This window comes from Podarcis pityusensis (assembly GCF_964106645.2).
Source record: "Podarcis pityusensis genome assembly, chromosome: Z".
Taxonomy (NCBI): domain Eukaryota; kingdom Metazoa; phylum Chordata; class Lepidosauria; order Squamata; family Lacertidae; genus Podarcis; species Podarcis pityusensis.
Window position 1 is genome coordinate 17,288,015 of NC_138044.1, and position 17,300 is coordinate 17,305,314.

Sequence of the window (17,300 nt, forward strand, 5' to 3'; positions counted from 1 at the left end):
TTCCATGCTCCTAAGCAATGCTGTATGATCCTGGGGCTGATAGGAGTTGTAGTTTTAAACATCTGGAAGGCATGAGGTTGGGAAAGGTTGTCCTACTTCCTTGAGGGGACAGAAGAACAGGTGGCTGTTCCTCCCCTGCTCTGGAAGCCTCTGAAGCAGAGATGGAAGCAATTTCATAATTGTTTTTATGACACTGTGAGTGTGTGAGTGTATGTGTGCTGCAGTTTTTAAAGATGAGGCTGGCGGGTGGGTGCAGGAAACATTTTGTAAAAGTTTTGGCTAATGTACACCTTTTTTTTTCTTTCTCAGAATTTCTCCTGATAGGATGCATTGCCAAATCCTGTTTTTAGTATCATGCAATTTATGCACACGTTATCCTAATTTTTGCAAGTGATTTCCCCTCTTATAATACATTTTTTGTGGTGATACTTTCACAAATGGATGCATTTTTACACACACTTTCCCTGATGCACTTTTTTCTTCTTCCAAAGAGTATCCCCTATCACATTTTGGCTGTGATGTTTTCACAAATAGATCCATATTTATGGACACTCTCGCCTTATGCACACATTTTTGTAAAACGTCTAGCTTAGAGAGCTGCGCTGCAAAATTCAGAGAATTGAAAATTTCAGAGGGTAGCTGTGTTTGTGGTTTATGCTTTATTTTAGGAAGCTGTTAATGAGTTAGGCTTACATTATAATGAAAAAGGGACTAGATTGCTTCCCTATCCATTGTCCAAAGTAATTCATAGGGTTGCATCCAGAGTAATGCTGAGCAACAGATCAGATTGCTGTGAGGGTTTCTGCTTGTGCAATGGGACTTCCCCCTTCTCCTCCTGCTCTCATACCCCCTAATGGTTTGGATGCATGCAGCAGGGAGAAGAGAGGCGGATGTCCTGAGGTGCAAGCTGAAGGGCCATAGCTCAGTGGTAGAGTATTTGCCTTGCATACAGAAGGTCCCAGGTTCATCTCCAAGTGGTATCTGCAGGTAGGGCTGGGAATGTCTGCCGTTTGCTGCAGAGCTGCTGCCAATCAGTGTGGACAATACTGGACTAGATGCATTTAGTGTAAGGCAGATTCCTGTGTTCCAGTAGTGCTCGTGCTGACTAGATGTGTTTGTTGGAGACTACCCTGAACCTCCATTCCTGCTTAGGAACATCAGAGGTGGCTTTGCTGAGTCAGTTTACCAAGTGTTACATGCACATGCAGTCCAGCAGGCCCGAAGTGGCCTTCCAGAAACAGGTCTGGGGTCTACTAGTAGAATAATCTACCTTCTCGAATCAAAGCTTGCAATGAACTGAATTCACGGCCCAAAGCATCCTGTCCTATCATTCCATCCACATTTGGAAATGGGGCAGGATTACGACCTTGAGGAAGCATCCAAACTTTGTCTCAAAGATGACATGCATTTTTAAAAACCCAAGCTGGTCTAGAACGCAATTGTTTTAGGCTTTGTTTGTCTTTTAAGTGAAATAATCTATGTCACGTGGACTGCCTTCTTGGCTTATTCCCCACCCCGCCATTTTCAATTCAGTGGCAGTGCCTAAAAATAAGCCGTTTCCATGGTGATGGCTGGCAACTGTGAGGAGCTTGTCTCCCAAAAGGAGACCTACAAAGGAACTCTGGGGTTTGTAAATATCAGCCAAGGCAATGCCCCTCCATGCCTCCCTCTTTTTTTTGTAAGCAAAGGGAATGTATTTGCAGACATTTGCATTTTAAATGGGGGCTGGGGAGATCTTTCTGTCAGAGACCCTGAACTGGTTTGAATTAACAGGCTGGCTTGATGGTTAGGGAAAAGGTCAGGATCTACTGGGATTGTTCTCCTGTGTGATTGCTCCCTGAAAATGAGAATATGCCTAGGGTATGGCTGTAGCTCAGTGCTAGAGCACCTGTTTAGCATGCAGAAGGTCCTAGGTTCAATCCAGGTAGGGCTGGGAATGTGGAGCTTGATGGCCTGACTCAGCAGAGGGACGATTCTTGCATTCCTATTTAATTCAGCCCTTTCTTCATAATGACGAGGACTAGAATCTTGCTTTAGGTTAAGTGGCACAGCTTATTGACATAGCGTCTGCTTTGCACGCAAGCAGCTTAGAAGAAAGAAACAGGGGTGCATTTCAAACAAACACCACAAAAACTATTTCATAATAACACAGCAGCATAATAGCATAGTAACAATTTCATAATAACATAGCAAAACAAAATTATAATAACATACAAAAACATGTTTCAATACTAAAATATAACAAGATTGCTCAAACAGAATGCAGCATCCAGTGGCCAAAATAACAAGGGAGCTTCACAGTTTCACCTCAGTCTTAGAAACAACCATCCCATGACCCTTTTAATGTGGAAGGAGAGATTGGTACATTATTTGGGGTGGGTGGGTGTTATCTGAGGTTAGTAGTCAATTCAGCCAAAGGGGCTGAAGTGCCATTGAGTGGATGTTATGCAAATGCACATTTGTGTTTATTACCTTCTTGTCTGTTTATCTTCCAGTGCAGTGGAGGCTGTGGACAGGGGCGGATGATCCGGCACGTCTACTGCAAAACCAGTGATGGCCGTGTGGTGCCAGAATCCCAGTGCAACTTGGAGACCAAGCCACTGGCAATCCACCCCTGTGGGGACAAGAACTGCCCTGCTCACTGGCTCACCCAGGACTGGGAGAGGGTAAGGGAGCCTTTGAGTTTGCTCAAAGAGCAGCATGGTCCACTCTCTAGGCCTAGGGGGCAGGGGAAACCTTTTTATTCCTGCCCAAGGACTGCATTCCTTTCTGGTCAACCTTCTGGTGGGTGGGGGTGGGTGGGTACCTGCCAATGGTGGGAGGAGTCAAAAGTCAAGAAGCAGGTGGAGCACTGAATGCATTTTTTGTGTGTCTTTGTATACTTAACTATAGAGTTTACCAGGTCAGGAGCATCACAGACCCTGAGAATTCAGGGCCCAAACCAGAGACCTAGGGATGGGTCCTAGAGATAGGAGAGAGAAGCAGGGAAGGGCAGACGTCTCCAGAATGTCTATGCTATAATTTGCAGCCACTCCTGCTAGGCTGAAGCTTGCAAGCTGCACACACAGTTTTTATTATTATTATTATTATTAAAGGCCCTCTTACCCACCTGTAGATTCACGCCCTCCACCTGTCTCCTGGAGGGGCAGACCAACCTGTCAGACCTGGGAGTCTGACAACCCTACTAGGCTAGTTTCTAGACACATTCTTCTCTGTCCTCTATCAATGCAAGCAAGAGGCACTGTCAGGATTCAATGACACTTCTCAGCCTGGCATTAGCGCTCAATAACAGTATGAAGCAAGAGTGTGTGGCCTAGAGAGGAGCCAGAGGGCCAGAGGGAGGGGGCAGGAGGATTGGATTTGGCTCCCATGCCTAGATTTGGCTCCCTACCCCTCCTCTTACAGTTTCACTTTGGCTCTCACTCTTACCTTGACAGTGCAATACCACATGCGGCCGGGGGGTCAAGAAGCGAATCGTCCTTTGCCTGGAGATTGTCAATGGGAAGCTCAAAACCCGCAACCCAACTGAATGTGACGTCACCAAGAAGCCAGCTGAGGACACAACCTGCTTTGAACGGCCTTGTTTCAAGTGGTACACGACCCCTTGGTCAGAGGTGAGAAACGGGTGGGTGGGGAGGCAGAAAGTGGGTGAACCATGCTGGAAGACGAAATGGTCCTGTAGGGGACTGCGATGGGACTGAGCACCCTACGAATCCGAGCTCTGGACAGCTTCCATTCTACCTCTGTTAAAATGAGAATCAGACCACACTACTTCACAGGGTTGTTGCGCCTGCAAAATTAAAAATACTTTCCCCTTTTGGAAAATTGCAGTATGAACAAGGGTCTGTAGTACTTGCAACTAGGAACACAAAATAAATGAATGAGCAGCAGCAACTAAGAGCATACGGATAGATAGGCCTGACAAGCAAGTGGGCAATAGCTACTAGGGGTGCAATATAAATGAAGAGGAGTGATTTCATACCAGGTGATTTCATACTTGACAGACCTGACAATCAAGTGAATAGTAACTACAGTGGTACCTCGGGTTACAGACGCTTCAGGTTATAGACGCTTCAGGTTACAGACTCCGCTAACCCCGAAATAGTACCTTGGGTTAAGAACTTTGCTTTAGGATGAGAACAGAAATTGTGCGGTGGAGGAGCAGTGGCAGCAGGAGGTCCCATTAGCTAAAGTGGTGCTTCAGGTTAAGAACAGTTTCAGGTTAAGAACGGACCTCCAGAATGAATTAAGTTCTTAACCCGAGGTACCACTGTATTAGGAGCACAATGTAACCAACAGGGAATCGTAGCATGTAGATTTCATATTGGTTGAGTGGCCTAACAGTCATCCGATTCTAGGACTGTCCACAAACATAACCAAATGTTAGGTTGTTTATCACTAATGGGTAAACTGCTTTCACACTGGCAGGCCTAATTAATTGCTTCTCTGGCCTTCTGACGTCCAGACACCATGCACTCCATCACTGCCCTCCCCCTTCCTTGGCTCAGCGGTGAAAAGGAAAGTCTCCCTGTGCTCCACTTTCCTCCCTCCTTCTCCTCCAAAAAAAGCACAGCCAGTTCCGATTACATCTTGGCAGGCCGTGTCCTGCCCGGAGCCACTACAGCGGCGGACGGCAGTTCGCCTTGGCTGCGGCAACGACAGCAACTGGGCTCTAATCAGTCCCTGGCAACCGCCTGTGCTGAAGTCTCCACTGGCTGAGCGGCTGCAGGCCTTTGCCTGGTGAGAGCCAGGGGGAAAGAGTTCATTCTGCACTCTGCTCCTCTAAAGGGAATTTGTGCTTCTGCAATGGCTGCCGGGCATTCTCGGATAACATCGGGGATCAGCCCAATAGCCGCTGGAATGCTGCAGAGCTTTCGGATTCCTGGAGGTGGAGTTAATTAGGCTCCCCAAACATTCTCTCCCCCCCCCCAAAAAAACCTCTTCTGCAGTCCCCCCCCCAAATATGGGTTGCATCCAACTCAGTTTTAGGCCACAATCACACCACAGATTTTAAAGCAATATCACCTCACTGCTACCAACCCATGCCCATCAGGGAGCAGAGTGAAGGACAGCCAGGCTGTCTGTAGCATTGCAGGGGGCTGGACAAATTGACCCCCGGGGTTCCTTCAAATGCCACAATTCTGTGAAGCAGGTATACTCCAAGGCACTATGCATTTAAAGCACTGTGATACCACTTTAAACATCTATGAGTCTCCCACAAAGAATCCTCAGAGATTTAGTTTGTTAAGTGGTATGATACTGCTTTAAATGTATGGTACGGATGCGGCCTTAGGTAGAGCCGACGACTTGCAATCAACATCCCTATGTCAATCATGTCCATTAATTTCAGTGGGCCTACTCTGAGCAGATACTTCTCAAAAGGTTTAATCTTAGTCCTGAAACTGCTTGTTGTAACAAACGAACCTCCCCTCTTTTCCTTGCCCACAGTGTACAAAAACTTGTGGCATTGGCGTGAGGATGCGAGATGTCAAGTGTTACCAGGGGAAGGATCTCGTCCGGGGCTGTGACCCTCTCGTGAAGCCTGTTGGGAAACAGACGTGCGATCTTCAGCCTTGTCCAACTGAACCGCCAGGTCAGGGGGAGATGGGTGTAGGGCTGCCGGACTTCCGGGTCTGACCTGAAGTCTCCAGGCTTGCCTTCCCCCTCCAGGTGGCAGGGGGCGGGGCTTGAATCTCTAGGTGGGCAAGAGTGCCTTTTGACTGGCAGTGAATTGCTAGGGTTTCTGTCAGGAGTCTTTTCCCAGCTTTAGCTGGAGATGCCTAGGACCTTCTGCAAGTAAAGCACTTACCCTACCCTGTTCCTCTTTGAAATTCCTCAGAGAATTCCTTGGAGCACCTCCAAAAATTAATGTCTGTGGCTGACCTGGGAAAACTGGCTCACTGTATTGAAAGTGAAGTTGTTTGGAGTTCTCTAGACGGGTGATGATTCCCACTTGCTTTCCTCCATGCCACACCTGACCCCACTCACCTGTCTCTTGCAGATGACAGCTGCCAGGACCAAGCGGGGACCAACTGTGCTCTGGCCATCAAGGTGAACCTCTGCAGCCACTGGTATTACAGCAAAGCTTGTTGCAGGTCCTGCCGAGCTCCCCATTCCTAAGACAGGACCAAAGGGATCCAGCGGTTCTCCAGAGCATCCAGCGGGACACAGGAGCAGCCAGGTGCGAACTGGGACAGTTCCTGCCTGTCTGCCTACCCATTATGCCACAACATGGAGAGTAAGGGATGGAGGTCCTGTAATCCAAGACACCTCCTTCACCTCCCCCCTCCCTCCTGGGTTCCGGAAATGGAGGGACACATTGTTACATTTGCTACTACTGTAGATCAGAACCCCCCCCTCCACTCCATGAGGAAAGTCTCGTTTTGTTTGGTTTTGTTTTTTAAAAAGACGTCATGAATATTTCCCCCCTTTTAGTTCTTGTTTTCCAATGGCTATGTTGTCTTTGAACTTTTGTGCCTCCCCTTCATCTCCTTGCAATTTGAACAGAATTAGAATAGCCCTTTCATCCCTGGCCCTTGGGAGCACTCTTTCCGCTTTCTAATTTTACACACAGGTTTGCATCGCGGGGCGCCCTGACCTGACCTGCTTAGCATCAGGTGAGGCACTCCATCTGGAGCTGCTGAGAAAGAGATTCTGACACACTGCTGTAATGACTGAAACACCGTGGTTTGTTCTCCAGCTTACCGTTTTGCACGACGGACATACATTCCATCCAGTTAAAATGCAGGGATCAGCCATCCATCCATCTTGGCCCTCCCCTTAGGTAAAGGAACTGCCTTTCAAAAATGCATTGTTGCCAAGCACCACATGCCTGTTTTATCCCTGAGATAGAAATCCTTTCTCCTACCATCTCCTGCTAGATGATGTCAGTGGCCCATCTAGTCCAGCATCCTGTTCTCACAGTGGCCAACCAGATGCCTGCAGGTGCAACAGCAACTCCCCCCACTTACCATTTCCAGAAGCTAGTATTCAGAGGCATACCACCTCAGACAGTGGAGGTAGAGCTAAGAAGAGCTTTGCTGGGTAAGGCCACCTAGTCCATTCTAACAGTGACTGCCCAGATGCCTCAATGGGAAGCCCACAAGCAGGAGCCAGGTGAATCAGCACTCTCCCTATTTGCAACTCGCAGCAATTGGTATCCACAGTGGAGGGAGAGCATAGCCATCAGGGTTAGTGGCTACTGATCCTCTTCTCCACCATAAATTAATCTTCTTTCAAAGCCATCCTAGTTGCTGACCCTCACTGATGCCAACAGGTTACATTCTAGACTTGTAAAAGGCAAAGTTTTCTAAACAAACACACAGCACCACCAGGACTGACCCCATTGTAATTAAAACACAATCTCTCTCTCTCTCTCTCTCTCTCTCTCTCTCTCTCTCTCTCTCTGCCTCTTCCTCTCTCTTTGACTTCATCCTCTTGTAAGCTGTTCCTTTCCCTTCTATTTTCAATAACATTCCCCAGCAGCTCAGCACTTAAGGAGCAGAACTTAACGCTCCCCAGGCGACTCTAAGCCAAAAAGCCCATTAGATATAATATGTAGGTGTCTATGTTTTCAGAGATTTTTTAATTTTATTTTATTGTGTAATCAAATCCCAGACCGTGTAGTCCTTTAATTAAAAGAAAAGACATAAAGCCAACAATAGTTGTAGAGTAACGAAAACATAACAGCAGCACTTTATATCACAAAGAGAGTCACGCTCTCTCTCTCTTTTTAAAAGATAAATAAAGAAATAAGTATATTTGTTTACAAACAGTGAACTTTATCCCTGTAACCACAGAAACTGTACCCATTAAGTATATTTTAAAATAAAAGTTGTCATATTTATAGTGCCAGCTTGATGTCTTCCCTTTTGCTTTGGACATTGTGGTTTAAAAGAACAACGAGGAGAATGAATGTTCCACCCTACAGCCCCCCAACAAATACTAGAATCTGGGATCTCTGGATTCTAGGGAAATTAAGGTGGCATCATATTATGTGTCCGTTCAGCTGCAGTTCATCTTCTGCCAAAAATGACATCATTCATCTCACTGTCTGTTGTGGCAAAATCACACAACTTCGTAATTTATGTAACTGATCACATGAATAGCACCTGAACATCAGGTGCTGATCCACAGTAGAAGGACACTGACCTCTTCCTCCACCTTGCTTATGAATCATAATGGGAGAACTCTCACTGATTTTAGACTGCATATGCATATGCCTTGTACCAAGTACACCCTGACTGGAACCAGCTCTCCAGGGTCTTGGGTAAAAGGACATCTGCCCCATTGCCTGATCATTGGCTGAACCTGGGGCCTGAACCCGGGGCCATCCGCATGCCGGTTGGAATGACTGACTGCATCATTCAATCACTTCCAATATAGAGCGGTAGCAATTGTGTCCTCTGATAAGATGATCCTTTGCATCTATGTGCATGTCCTGCTTATAGTGCCTCGTGGAGAAATTGAGCTCCGTTGAAATAGAGTGATGTTTCTTCTTGCACTAAAAGATTCCATGAGCCTTAGCTAGCAGACATTTTGCAAACGGTGGTCCAGAAAACTTCCTTCTCAGAAGGAAGGAAGGGAAGGAAGGAAGGTAGGTGAAATTTTCAGGTTGCCATATTCTGCACCACAGAGAATACCATTGAATACCTGTATTCAATGATAATCCTACTCAAGGAGACCCACTGAAAATAATTCACATGACTAAGTTAGCAGGCTGACTTAAATCGGGACAGGCCATCCTTCAGTGGTAAAGCATCGGCTCTGCATGTTGAAGGACCCTGATTCAGTCCCTGGCAGCATCTGCAGAGAGGGCTGAGAATGCCCCTTGCCTGAAACCCTGGAGAGCGACTGCCAATCTGTGTAAACAATACTGAGCTACATGGACCAATAGTCTGATTCAAGACCCGCTCTTAAATAAAAACAGGTGTCATGAAAAACAGCACACTTCTCCCTCGAGAACAAAGTCAAAGATAGGTTTATTTTTTTAAAAGTTTTTGTTCTTAAGAGTCCAGAAGGCCTGTACAAGATAACCACAAGGCAAAATGAATGAAAATCCATGAAATATTTCAATTAATTTCAAAGATATACAATGAAGGGCCTTGGGGTTGGGGAGATGAGCACGGAATAAATAATAGGAAGATAATAAACACAACCACAATTTTAATGCAACAAATGGCTTTTTTTTTCTTTTTGAAAATAAAAATGCCATCGAAAAAAGTGCAAGTTTTAAGAAGAGTTGTACAAAATTTACCCAGAGTTCTGTAGAAGTAGCTGCAATTACATCAGATCACTTCAAAGACTGAGCACAGCAAAATGGAAACTTGTCATACAGGACATGGCCTAGGATAGTGAGAGTCAGGCCCGTGCAGGGGGTGGGGTCCGGTGGGGTGGGTAGCCGGGTACACTTGTCCTGAGTCTCAGAGGGCTAAGCTGGCTGGGGGCCCCACCAGGGAACAACTGCTTTTTTGTCTGCGTTTATAACTTTATTCTAACAGGACTCTTAGCCCCCGGGCCTCAGACAAGCTCTACACCGGTCTGTTGAATGTTGTCACAAACTGGATGGCTGTGGGGGCAGGCAATGGGTGGGGGGGGGGGAGACACCAAGCAGTAACAGAATTGGCATGTCCATTGATATAATAATACCCATTGACATAAAATACCAATGTTTCTAGTCAATGTTGCAGAAAGATATTTTGCACTTTGGACAACCATCTACCCCGCCCCTTCAGGTTGCGTACACCCATCTCTATAAAGTTCCACAACCCTGAAGGCTTTGAACCCCAAACCACCAATTGGAATGTTAGTCCCTTGAACGTTGCAAAGTTATTCCTGGGTGGAGTTTTACAAGTCCAGGAAATGGATAACATTGCTAACGGACTCCATCTTTGTGCTTTCAAACCAGAAGTGCTTGCGAAGCAAGATTTGCTCATTTGGAAGGATTGAGTTGACCTGCTTTAATTTTGACTGAAAGGCCACAAGTTGGTCCCAGTGTTCTAGGGCACACCCACACCATACAATTAAAGCACTCTCAAGCCAATTTAACAGTCGGCGGGGGGGGGGGTGTTCCTGTTTGTTCAGGATGCTGAGAGTTGCTAGGAGGCCCCTCGCGGAGATACAAGGACTGCAGATCAGTGGCAGAGCATCCACTTTGCATGCAGAAGGTCCCGGGTTCAATCCCCAGGTAGATCTGGGAGGGACTCATGCCTGAAATCCTGGAGCGCCGAAGCCAGATGATACTGAGTTAGGTGACTGGGTAGAAGGCAGCCTCCTATGTTCCAACAATTCCCAGCACCCTTTAACAAGCTACCCTACAAGGATTCTTTGTGGGGGAGCCATAGCTGTTAAAAGAGCTATAGAAGTGCTTTAAGTATATGGTGTGATTGTGATCTTAGGCTATGATGAGAGCTTTCAGATGAGAGCAAAGGTTTTTTTATGAGAGTTTTCGGATGAGAGCAACTACAGAGGACCATAGGAATTAAGACTCTTCAGGCTCACAGCATGAAATTTTGCCAAGCAGGGCATTATTTTCAAGGAAGTAGGCTGAGGCAAGATGGATGTCTTTTCACTTAATTATTTTAAATCTCATTATTTATTTTAAATAAATATTTTAAAAATTTATTTGTTTTAAATCTCTTGGTTCAATCCCGAACCATTGGCAGGGTCTCTCTATAATATTTAATATAATATTGATAGCAGCTGTTTCAAGGGTGCACTTTTAGCTATAATGCAGTCCAAATGTTTGTTTGAACGAAACAGTTCTTTGCCATCTTCCACATTGCTGAGTGTCCAGAACACAAGGCCCAATCCACTAGCTACTTCTTTTGCCTGTGCTCCCAGTGAAGTGAATGTTTCTTGAACTCATGTATGAGCAATGTGCTTTAATTCAAGATGCCCCACCCCATGGAATTAGAAAAGAAATCCAGATGGAGCTTATTATGTGAATGGCTGTTGACTGAACCTGGTTTCCTTGCCTTTTGCTGAACTTATCTCCAGTCTTGCTATTCTCCCCCTACAGATTCAATCTAACAAGGGGCTACCTGCATTGAAGCCTGCATCTGTGGGAGGGTTCCTGAAATTTTGGATAGGGGCAAGTCGATGTAATATCCTGCAGAGCAAGAACATGGTCACATAATGGCAGTTCTTCTCTAAAATAAGTAAAGGTAAAGGGACCGCTGACCATTAGGTCCAGTCGTGACCGACTCTGGGGTTGCGGCGCTCATCTCGCTTTATTGGCCAAGGGAGCCGGCGTACAGCTTCCGGGTCATGTGGCCAGCATGACTAAGCCGCTTCTGGCGAACCAGAGCTGCACACAGAAACGCTGTTTACCTTCCCGCCGCAGCGGTACCTATTTATCTACTTGCACTATGACGTGCTTTCGAACTGCTAGGTTGGCAGGAGCAGGGACCGAGCAACGGGAGCTCACCCCGTCGCGGGGATTCAAACCGCCGACCTTCTGATCGGCAAGTCCTAGGCTCTGTGGTTTAACCCACAGCGCCACCCGCGTCCCTTTTCTCTAAAATAGTTTTGCTTTTATTAGAAACATGAACTTGACCCCGTATAAGGTTGTCTGTCCAAACAAGATTACATGATCAGCTACTCCTCTATCAATTCCTTGCAGAGGGGTGCTAGCACCAGGTGTTTAGTACATTTTAAATCTGATCACATTTCCCATTCATGCGTGTTGAAACATGGTATTGAGTTGAGAAGGGATGTGAGTGGGAAGAACCAATCTGGGCGTAAAGAGTAGCCATGGTACTGGAGTAATGCCACCACATTTTTCTCTATGGCTTGCATGACAGAGAGCCTGGCTTCAGCAATCCATGCTCTGATAAACCTCTGGGTTAGATTGCTGCAATGTGCAATATGTGGGCCTGACCTTGAAGACTGTTTGGGAACTGCAGCTAATGCAGAATAACGGGGGCAAATAGAAAACCTTAATACACCTGTTCTGGCTGGCTGTGCAGACCTGTCAATCTTCATTTCCCATCATTTTCTCATTTTCCCACTTTTAAATTCAGTTCTCCACATTTCCACGTCATCAGCACTCCAGTGCAAAATTCTTATACCATACACATATGTGTATGCAGTTTTTCCTAACATATACATTGTTGCAAAGGAATTTCTCCCAATATAATGCATTTTCACAGACAGATACATTTTTATATGCACACTTTACCCTACTTTTGCATTTTTGGACATTGGCTGGAGAACTGCATTGGATTTGGCTGGAGAACAGCATTGCAAAATTCAGAGAAGTGCAAATTTCAAAGGATAGCTGTGTTTGGGGCCATGCATCATATTGGAAATTGCAGACTGGGTAGGTTTGCCTTAAACTGAGTGCAACAGCTGCACACTCCTAGACTGAGGTGGATGGGGCAGTGCACCATTGGTGCAAACAGGCCAGCCTCCACTACCTACAGGACTACATCTGACCCTTCCCCCCCCACCTCTAATGTAGAACAATGGTGCTAAGCAAGACAATAATAATAGATCTCCCTGTTTTCTTTAAAGATGGGAGCACACCAAAGTCAAAAGTGCTAAAATGGTGTGGTTGAATCAGATGTGGAGAGCCTTTGGCCCTCCAAATGTTGCTGAACCACAACTCCCATCAGCCCCAGCAAGCATGCCCAGAGATCCCAAGGGATGATGGGAGTTGTAGTTCAGAAACTTCTGGAGAGCCAAAGATTCCCCTCACCAGGACTGGAAAGCTCAATCCATTAACTCTGACAAAATACTGTTTCTTCTTCTTTAAATTCATGGCAATATCCAGAGGTCATTTTTTTAGAAGTCCCTGCTTGCTCCCTGGGAGGTGGTGGGTCCTAATGAGGTGAGATTATGTGCCAGGTGGTTGGGTGGCATTTGTGGCTTGTTTTTTAGTAAAAAATAAAATAAAGGCAAGATTGAATTTGTCTCCAGCCAAGGTCCTAGAAGACATCTGAAAAGTTGTCACAGGACGGCACATCACCCAGTCAGAAAATAAAGGAGGGCGCAGTGGCAATTCAGCATGAAGCATGGGGTTGCCCTAGAGCTGCCCCCCCCCACCATAGCCTTGTACTTGCAGACTTTCATGACAGCAAATGAAAAGGGGGGAAATCTAACGCTTACAAAAGGATGCCCTGTATCAAAATCTTCTCATATACAGTGGTACCTCGGGTTACATACGCTTCAGGTTACAGACTCCGCTAACCGAGAAATAGTGCTTCAGGTTAAGAACTTTGCTTCAGGATGAGAACAGGAATCGTGCTCCGGTGGCGTGGCAGCAGCAGCAGGAGGCCCCTTTGGCTAAAGTGGTGCTTCAGGTTAAAAACAGTTTCAGGTTAAGAACGGACCTCCGGAACGAATTAAGTACTTAACCCGAGGTACCACTGTATCTATATATATCTATACATAGATACAGTGGCACCTCGTGTTATGTACCACCCCCCTTATGAATGTTGCGGGTTACGCACTCTGCTAACCCGGAAGTAGATGCCCCTTGTTGCGACCTTTGCCCTGGGATGCGAGCAGAAGTCGCGCTCCAGCGGCGCGGCCGCAGTGGGAGGCGCCATTAGAGAAAGTGCGCCTCATGTTATAAACGGACCTCCGGAATGGATTAAGTACGTAACACGAGGTACCACTGTATGTAACTATCTATATCTATCTATAGCTATATATAGATATAAAAGAAACAATTGTCAACACTAAACTTTAGAAAACCTATATGCACCCATCAAATCTATTAATTCTCCCTCCTCCCCTTTATACAGTGCATTATTTAATAGGTATATAGATAATTATCCATCGTTAACATATAAATACATTCATCATTTTTAAAAGACTCTCTGTGGGTATTTTTTTTGTCCTGTAAAAGAGTGACGCCATGTTATTATTTTTAAGCCACAAGGGTATTTAGGGAAGGGGGAGGGGAAACACCCTTTCACAGAACCAAAGAATTAGAGAGTTGGAAGAGACTCAAAGGGTCATCTAGTCCAACCCCTTACAATGCAGGAATCAGCAGGATATGTATGCCACCAACGTTACCCACCATCGAGCTGCGGGTCACGGCTGCTGGCACTCATTAGACGTCCGTGCTGATGCTGCGGCTGCGGGAAAAAGCCTCCCGCATGGCTGAGAGGCGGTTGGGGTTGAGGGCCTGGAGGCCACTCATGTTGACGGGCAGCTCCAGGTCTTCCTGGCTGATGGCCTTGTAGTTGATGAGGTCGCCCCCATTCTGGACCTCCTCTTCCTCCTCCTCCTCCTCCTCCTCTGGCTCCTGGAGGAAGAAGGTGGGCGGCTCATAGTGTGAGCAGTTGGGGCATACTGTCCGGCACTGGGAGTGCTTCTTGTAGGGGGAGGACGAAGATCGGTACAAGGATGGGCCGTTCGTCAGAGCCACATTGCGGTTGCAGTGGAGAGGCGGGATGTGGGAATCCATGCCAAAGTCTGGTTCATCACCGTCCTCTTCGGACTCCTCCTTCTTGCAGCAGTAATACTGGGGGAGGCAAAGAGGGGAAGAGGCAGGGATTTGATGAGAAGGTGGCTGTACGTCTCACCATGTCTCCCTTTCAGGTTGACATTGATGCTTTCCCATGAGATCCACAAAAACTCCAAGCAAGCACATCGCTCCTGCTGCCCTTGCTCAAAGAATTCTGGGAACTGTAGTTTGTTAACAGTTGGTGGGAATTGTAACTACAGGTCCTAGAATTATTTGAAGGAAAGAATGCACTTTGAATGTGCTTTAAATGTATATTGTGTACACAGCAGCAGCAATAATAATAATAATAATAATAATAATAATAATAATAATTTTTATCCCACTTTTCCCCCACACTGGGGCTCAATGTGGCTTACACAAATTAAAACAACAGAGATAAAATGCAAAAAAGTTAAAAACATATAGAAGAAAATAATGTGAAAGTAATTAAATTCTAATAGAATCTAAACAATATAAAAACACCTCTATCAAAATACAGATTGCAAAAATAGCACAGCACTATTATTAGCCCTTAAAAAAGCAGTCAGTTCTTAAAGGCCTGTTGGAATAAAACAATCTTCACCTGCCAGTGGAAGGAGAGCAAAGAGGGAGCTTGTCTGGCTTCTCAAGGGAAGGAATTCCAAGAGGGCCCTTTCCTGCGTCCCCACCAAGGTGGGTCTGAACAAAGGGCTACTCAGAGCCCAGGCGGGTTTGTATGGGAGAATACGTTCCTGCAGAGAGCCTGGGCGTAAGCCTTAAAGCACTATTATACCACTTTAAACAGCCATGGCCCCCCACTCCAAGAATCCTAAGAAATGTAGTTTGTTGAGATTACTGAGTGTTGTTAGGAGATCCCCTCTTCCCCTCACAGCTACAGTTCCCTGGAAAGATCATTACACCATTCTGAAATTCATAGCTCTGTGGTCACCTGTTGCTTCACCCACCTTTGCCTCTTCTCCTTTAAAACCCCTTCTCCCCGCACACTTTTATAATTGAAATACCTGAAGCCTACAATAGCAGAGAACTGCTATGATACACAGTAATATGACAGTCGCTAATATTCCGCCTGTGATGACCACAGTCCCGGCTGTCATTCGACCTCTTCTCCATTAACACCCTGGAAGACACAAGAGGTGTAAAGAGTTAGGAGCCAGACCTTCAGGCAACAGAGTAGTTACTGCAGCTTGGGGCCAGAGGAGTGGCCTCAGTGATTGGGGTAGCAGTGAGATTTTCCGACGGCGTGTGCCTGGATCTCTGCAAAGCTGCACAGGGTACAACTCTCAGGCCATGTGCCCTCCACCCGTCATTTCCTCTGTGTTACGTTTTCCTCCCTCTGTCCTAGCACTAGAACTCCTGGACTTCCAATGAAGCTGAATGATGGAAATTTCAAGACAGATAAAAGAAATGACTCTCCTTCATTGAAAGTTTTGATGCAGAGGTTGGCTGGCCATCTGCCACGGATGCTTTAGTTGAGCTTCCTGCATTGCATGGGGTTGCGCTAGATGACCCTTGGGGTCCCTTCCAACTCTACAGTTCTATGATTCTACGACTTCTTCATGCAGCACACAGTTAAACTGTGGAACTCCCTCCCACAGTAGGCAGTGATGGCCACCAACTTAGATGGCTTCCAAAGAGGGCAATGGCTGAGCTCTGCCTCTACAGTTGGAGGCAGAAATGCTTCAGTTGCTGGAAACTACAGGAGGGGACAGTGCTTTTGTGCTCAGGTCTTGCTTGGGGGCTTCCCAAAATGAGTATCAGGTTGACTCCTGTGAAACCAGGATACTGGACTAGATGGGCCATTGGTCTAACCTAGCAGGGCTCTTCTCATGTCCTTAGGACCAAAAAAACCTCATGGAGCAGGGAATACAAGGGTGAGGGAGCTCTGGGTGCAGTGAGGTTTTTACATGTAAGTCTTCTCCAGCCTGCCATGGTACAGTCCAAGCCAGGCCGTGCTATATGATAACAATTGCGATCACGTTCCAGTGGTTGAAAGCTGGGCAGCCCCACCTATCTGTCATAATTGGCCTGCCAACCAGCTCCTGTTCCCCATCAATAAAAATAATAAAAATCACAGCTAGTACAGTATAGTGGCTAAAGTGACCTAGGAGAGACCAGGGTTCAAATCCCTTCTTGGCCACTGAGTGCCCTTGGTCACAGCTATTGCCTCTCATCCTAACCTACCTGGCAGGGTTGTTGTGGGGATTAAATGAGGAGGAGAACCATGTTTGCCCGCTTGAGCTCCTTGGAGGAAAAAGGGGGCTATAAATGCAACCAACCGACCAACCAACTGACCAATCAATCAATCAATCAACCAACCAACCAACCAACCAACCAACCAATCACTCAAATCACTGACAGAATAGAGGAAGCTTCTGTTGTTGCTTGGTGGCAGAGCCTCAGAATAAGAAGGGGTCTCTTTCATCCTTTTAATTTTCAAGCAGAGGATGCCAAGCTCTTTCCCCACAGACACAACCTTTCTAAATCTGTGCAGACGGTGGCGAAGCTCTGCAGAAACACCCGCCGGTGTCTCCAGCCCACCTTGCAGTGCCAGCTGGCTGGAATCTGCGACAGCTAACGAACCCGTTAGACAGGCACTTTGGAACTTGGAGGCCTCTGTAAGAGGCCGCCTTGCAAGCAGGTGTACGGGAAAGGAGGTGGCCCCATGGGGAGTGAGGGAGCCAGGCCCATGCTCTTCTCGGCTTTATTTTGGATTTTATTCAGGGCTCTGCACCTCCTCTCAGACTTGAATGCCACATCAGGCAGATGCTACATGCAGGAGAAGAGATACCTCCCCTTTATCCAAGAACAATATCCGGCACTCTCAGACACAGATATACATTGT

General features: G+C 46.4%; 3 protein-coding genes across 8 annotated transcripts in view; 2 read left to right on the forward strand and 1 right to left on the reverse strand.

Moving 5' to 3' along the window:
- The window catches only part of ADAMTSL2 (ADAMTS like 2), a 39,555-nt gene extending 33,160 nt beyond the window's left edge, over window positions 1-6,395 (forward strand). For all 4 annotated transcript variants that reach the window (XM_080989761.1, XM_080989762.1, XM_080989763.1 and 1 more), the window contains 4 exons: window positions 2,496-2,666; window positions 3,438-3,614; window positions 5,449-5,593; window positions 6,002-6,395. In XM_080989761.1, the coding sequence (XP_080845887.1) occupies window positions 2,496-2,666; window positions 3,438-3,614; window positions 5,449-5,593; window positions 6,002-6,120 (612 nt within the window). In that variant the 3' untranslated portion in view covers window positions 6,121-6,395. The remainder of the gene's footprint in view (window positions 1-2,495; window positions 2,667-3,437; window positions 3,615-5,448; window positions 5,594-6,001) is intronic.
- The window catches only part of PRRX2 (paired related homeobox 2), a 192,640-nt gene that overhangs the window by 165,170 nt on the left and 10,170 nt on the right, over window positions 1-17,300 (forward strand). The window lies entirely within an intron of this gene.
- Window positions 11,528-17,300, reverse strand: part of FAM163B (family with sequence similarity 163 member B) — a 47,881-nt gene continuing 42,108 nt past the window's right edge. For all 3 annotated transcript variants that reach the window (XM_080989999.1, XM_080990000.1, XM_080989998.1), the window contains 2 exons: window positions 15,460-15,575; window positions 11,528-14,476 (listed from right to left, as the gene is read on the reverse strand). In XM_080989999.1, coding sequence (XP_080846125.1) covers window positions 14,063-14,476; window positions 15,460-15,552 — 507 coding nt within the window. In that variant the 5' untranslated portion in view covers window positions 15,553-15,575 and the 3' untranslated portion in view covers window positions 11,528-14,062. The remainder of the gene's footprint in view (window positions 14,477-15,459; window positions 15,576-17,300) is intronic.